The sequence below is a fragment of the Pogona vitticeps genome, chromosome 1, assembly GCF_051106095.1.
Source record: "Pogona vitticeps strain Pit_001003342236 chromosome 1, PviZW2.1, whole genome shotgun sequence".
Taxonomy (NCBI): domain Eukaryota; kingdom Metazoa; phylum Chordata; class Lepidosauria; order Squamata; family Agamidae; genus Pogona; species Pogona vitticeps.
This window is the reverse complement of record NC_135783.1, coordinates 145,694,919-145,700,392: the sequence shown is the minus strand read 5'-3', so window position 1 is coordinate 145,700,392 and position 5,474 is coordinate 145,694,919. Positions and strand designations below refer to the sequence as shown.

Here is a 5,474-nt window from a genome sequence, read left to right as displayed (position 1 = left end):
TGGAGGCCTTCTTGCATCTGTTTCTGTTTGGTCATTTTGTGCATTCTGATTTTTAAAAAATACCTCCACAAGGCTGAAGTCTCCCCACCTCTGTCCTAGAGCGACCACAGTAAAATCTACTGTCTTGATGTCTCATATTTATCTACATTGCTTAGAAGCAAAGGCAGGAAAGCCAGTTTCCTCAGCCACTATGGAACGAACTATCAGGGAATGTGGGCGTTGTCATTCAAAACGGCACCAGGCGACTAATCCTGACTTAGAAAGGTTTATGTCCAAAATTTGGTCTGTTGCAATGGTTTGCTTCCCACCAGAGAGACTGGAATCTTTTGCTAGGAACTGGAGGAGGACAGATAGCTGAGTGACAGGAAAGCGTGAGACAATAGAAGATGAGAACAGCGACTTACTCTTCATCTGTTATTGATTCATAACAACTGTCACAGACTCTCACTTCAAATTCAAAGCCCATGAGTGGGATGGAGGAGCGCTTTGAGCTGCATTTGCCGCACACTGCTTTCCCACACTTCCGGCAATGATGCTGAAATTAAAAGCACATCGGGGTCCTCTGAGTGAGGCGAAAGAATACACACAGACATGTGTGCACGCACACGCACACACACAGTCTACCCAAGATGTTAACGGATGTGTTTTCTCACTTCTGCAATAGTATTTCTTTTCTCTACAAAGCTCTGCCGATCCAGATCAGGAATCGGAAACCTATTCAAGTAAGGAGGGAAAGGAGTTGCTGCTGGCCAAGCTGTGTGCATTTAACTTCAAACCCAGTGTTTCATTAACACAAAGCCATAATGCCGTGAGCTTAAGATCTACCAGGAGTGATTGTTTCCATGTTTTATAAATGGAGGAATTGAGCAAATTTTCACAGTAACCTCCAGGCACTGTGGGTACTGCAGTGGCTTTAAAAATATTTCCATTATTTAAAAGAAAGAGTGTTCATATGTACTACCCCCTCCTTTTTACCAAATGGATGAATTTCCCTTCATTTACAATGCCAGAGATGGAAATGTTAGTAGAAAGGGGTTAACAGTTTAACTAACTGTTCCTGAGCTCAGTAGCTATTTCAGTAAGAAAGCAGTAATAGGTTCACTGTTAACTTTTTGTATCAAGTTTGCCTCCTCTGAATAAAACACTTTCTCTGGCAGAAAAAGCCTGTCTGTAGACCAATCACATTAGCCAAGGGTAGTGTTTAATACAATCAGGTCTAGCAGCAAAATGCAGTGTGCCAAGACTGGGAAAATATGCTCAGGTTGTTTGGGGCTTCTGCAAAAAAATGCCCTGACAAGGGACAACATTAAGTTATCTTCTCTGACTCAGTGGAAATAGTGGGTACTGTATCTCATTCACAGCATACGTGAGTAACAGCAACACAGAGATACAAGGGGAACCCTGCAACAAAACAGTGCAGCATAGGATGTTCCTGATCAAAGCTCCAACCAGTGAGCCATGCCCTTATTCCAACAGCCTCCATCCCCTCTCTCATTTCATGCTTCCCAGACATGTCCTATAGCCCAAGAGGATCTCCTTATCTGTAAGGGATCATTTCCAAACCCCCTGCAGATGCCAAAACTGTGGATAATAGTAAACCTATATATTGCATGGTCTCTGGCTCCCTCTAGTGGCCAGTTCGGATAATTACATCATGGAAATATATACAGTGGTGCCTCGCATAGCGACGTTAATCCGTGCAGCAAAAATCGCTGCTAAGCGATTTCGTCACTTTGCGATTTTAAAAAGCCCGTAGAAACGCATTAAAACCTGTTTAATGCGTTCCTATGGGCAAAAAACTGACCTTAAAGAGAAGATCCTCCATATGGCGGCCATTTTCGCTGCCTCTTAAGCGAGGAATCCGTGTGAAAACACAGCAGGTGGCCATTTTTTTTTACCTGGCGGCGGTTAAAAATCTTCGCTTTGCGATGATCGGTAAGTGAAACGGAACCAATCATCGCAAAGCGAAAAAACCCCATTTAAAACATCGCAATGCAATCGCTTTTGCGATTGCAAAATCTTCATCGCTATGCGGTTTCGTCGCTAAACGGAGCACCCATTAAGCGAGGCACCACTGTATTCCTGTTTTTTCTTTTAATATTTTAAATATTTTCAGATTGCAGATAAGTGAAACAACAGATATTAACCGCACAGATACAGGGGTCCTACTGTCTTTCAAAAGATTTTTCTTCTCCCTCAAGCCCTTTCTGTACATCAACAAACCACTATGTTCCTACCTATTCTGCCCCTGGCCCCCAAACAGTTTATTATCAACATGCAGACAACTGCATCAAGCAGAACAGGACACCAGATTCAACTGTTTAAAGAGCAGCACGCCACATACTTGTCTCAGGCCTATTTTCTTGCTATCCCACATTTGCTTGAAGTTCCAGAAGAATGGCTGATCACACTTTTGGCAAGAGTCGCTGTCTAACCATTCTGGTGTCTAAAGAAAGGAGGAGGAAAGAAAAACTCTTAAGGCACAGGGCCAGTACAGGGTCAAAACAGTAACCAGGATTAGCTAATGTTACATTCCATCATGGGGCAATGTGTGCTGTATTCCAAATTAAAATAAGTTGTGCAATCAGGGATTTTTCTATACTGCACTACGTTTCTATAGATTCTGATCAGTCTTCTTGAACCTGGATCCTTCTTAGAGCAGTGGTTCCAACCTTAGGTTCCCAGATAATCTTGGACCAAAAATCCCAGAAACCTTTGCCAGTAGTTGTGTTGGCCAGGATTTCTGGAAATTTTAGCAAAGGAACATCCAGGGGCCCAAGAGTGGGAAGCACTGTTCCTAGATGCTTTGGACATCAGCTCTAATAAGAACTAGCCAATGTGGCCAGCAGTGAAGGAGGCTGAGAACTGTGGTCCATCAGCAGCTGAAAGGCATGAGGTTCGGGAAGGCTGACCCAGAGGTTAGAAGGCAAACCTGTGCTTCCTCTCCCTGTCCTTAACAATAAAGAAAGAGGACCACCAGAAGCCAGGAAGAAGATGCTGACGAAAAAAGTGTGAGATTTCCCCCCATTAATTATTTGACTTTTAAATATTAGTCGTTGATGATTAATATTTATTTACTGAGAACATCCTCAGTGAAGTCCCTTACCTGAAAGGGAGTTCTTTCTCCTAAGTGTGAGATTCCCTTATTATTTAGCAAAGGCTACCTGCCCTTGGAACAAAAGGACATCTTGATGATCTCCAAACTGATCAAGAAAGTCCCTCAAAGAGTTCACGCAGCCAACACTTTATTCCATGACTAGCATTCTAGTAAGACACGTGAGTTCAAATGACAATCATGTTTGGAAAGATGTGAATGAGGAGTGAGCAACTCCAGATGTCAGAGAGTTTCCCCTTCCCTTTCTGCGTTGGCACACCCCTCCTATCTGCTGGTTCAGTCTCACACATTTCCACCCTCAGAAGGCAATAAGATCAGACCATGTGAGTCTATCAAGGTGCACAAAGTCTGTTCTTGTGATCAAGAATCCCAGTTGCAGCACCGTTCTTAATTATGCACATGGATCTGACATACAGGGAGTCCACCTCCTCCATGTGCCTGCACAGAGTGGCGCACAAGGAAAACACCATTTGAGTAGCAGAGTTTGCCTTCCTCTCCCTCTCGTCACCCTGTGATCCCCAAGTGTTCTAGGCTATCCTCCAACCCTCTACAGCAGTGGTCCCCAACCTCGGGCCTCCAGATGTTCTTGGACTACAACTCCCAGAAGCCTTCACCACCACCTCTGCTGGCTAGGATTTCTGGGAGTTGAAGTCCAAGAACATCTGGAGGCCCAAGGTTGGGGACCACTGCTCTAAAGGAGACTCTGAAGGTGGTGCTGAGAGAGGCAAGAGCCAGATGGCCCCATTCCTCCAACAGCGTCCATTCAGCTGGCAGAGGGACATGGGTGGAGAAAAATTAATTTCTCCTGCCGAAGCTAAAAGACCGCCTGCTCCTCCACAGGGTCTGTGCATGTAGTCAGCGAGAAGTGGCTTTAATGACTTCTGAGAAATGGGACTGTGATAGTTACCGAATACTTTCACTCAGGATGGAAATATTTGTCTGTTGTGGATCCTGGAGGAGTTATAATTAAATCTCTCCTCTCTTCAGGTGAAAATCATGTTCACACATCTGTGAACAATGGCAGATCTTTTACAACTGAATCTGTATTTACTCACTGATCAGTCAGTGAGCCATTTTAATCTGTGGTTAAATGATACCTAATAACTCACAGTCTTATAAAAGGTAGCTTTAGAAGATTATTGTTGTTGTTTTTGTTTCAACTTTATATCACCCCCATACTCTCTGGGCGGTTTGCAACATAGTTATGGAAGGAACACTTTGCCTCCCAGCAAGCTGGGTACTCATTTTACCAACCTTGGAAGGCTTAGTCAACTTTCAGCCGGCAACCTGAACCTGTCAAACTCAGGTCAGGAGCAGAGACTTGACTGCAGCACTGCAGTTTAACCACTAAGCCACAGGGTTTGATAGTGTAAAGCCATTGAAAGATCACTGGCAGTTTCAAGATGAGAAACAAGAACTGTGTGCCTAAATGCTGGACATGGGGTGGGCATTTCAAAGTGCATCACGTTAAATGATTGTGAAGGCTAAATTAATTTTTAAAATGGAACTTTTCATAATTCAAATTCTATGCTGTGTACTAGCCTCTGTGCAAGTGGCTGGGCAGAAATAGACACACCATTCCAGTGATAGGCACATGTGCACAGATTTGCTGTATGTGCATATAGTTTTCTATATATATAAAAACATTGCAATACCTTATGAAGCATTGTTTTAAACATCTAAGTATTGCTTCTGCTAATATGAGCTATACAACAAAAGTAACCCTAAACTGCAGACTGGCGTGACATTGCACAATTCAGCAGGAAAATCAGGAGAAAGAGTGAGTGTGTGTTGAGTAATAGTTTCCCTATGTGATAACAGGCCAAAGGGGGCAAGGTATATTATCAGTACAGTACTGGATCTATAGGTAAATGGAACCTTACACATCAGCCATCATCCTAGAGCAGTGGTTCTGAACCTTGGGCTGTAGCTCCCAAAAGCCCCAGCCAGCACAGCTAAGCGGTGAAGGCTTCTGGGAGTTGCAGTCCAAGAACACTTGAGTTACCCAAGGTCGGGAACCACAGTCCTAAAGGAACATTTCCTAGGAGTTATTCTATGGTTCATTGATCACAGGTTCTCAACTGCTTACTGACATCTCCCCTGTGCCCCAATATCAAGAGAAAGATGCATTTAGAGAACCAGAGAGAGGCCTGCCTTTAATCTGTGCTGAACAATATAAATCTGTATTCAGAATAATCACTGAACAAAATATAGTAGAAGTCTGTTTGCATGTCTATTTCTTGGTAGAAAATTCTTGCCTTGTTCTAGGACAGAGGCACTTCCTATCTGCCAAAATCCTAGCACTGCCAGTGACGACTGCCACTGCCTGTCTCAAATTCAGAGCAAATTCCACTCTGTG

General features: G+C 43.6%; 1 protein-coding gene across 2 annotated transcripts in view; it reads right to left on the bottom strand.

Moving 5' to 3' along the window:
- Positions 1–5,474, bottom strand: part of WDFY2 (WD repeat and FYVE domain containing 2) — a 44,896-nt gene that overhangs the window by 1,759 nt on the left and 37,663 nt on the right. For both annotated transcript variants that reach the window (XM_020788002.3, XM_078378250.1), the window contains exons 9-10: positions 2,345–2,446; positions 405–535 (exon numbers count right to left, since the gene is read on the bottom strand). In XM_020788002.3, coding sequence (XP_020643661.1) covers positions 405–535; positions 2,345–2,446 — 233 coding nt within the window. The remainder of the gene's footprint in view (positions 1–404; positions 536–2,344; positions 2,447–5,474) is intronic.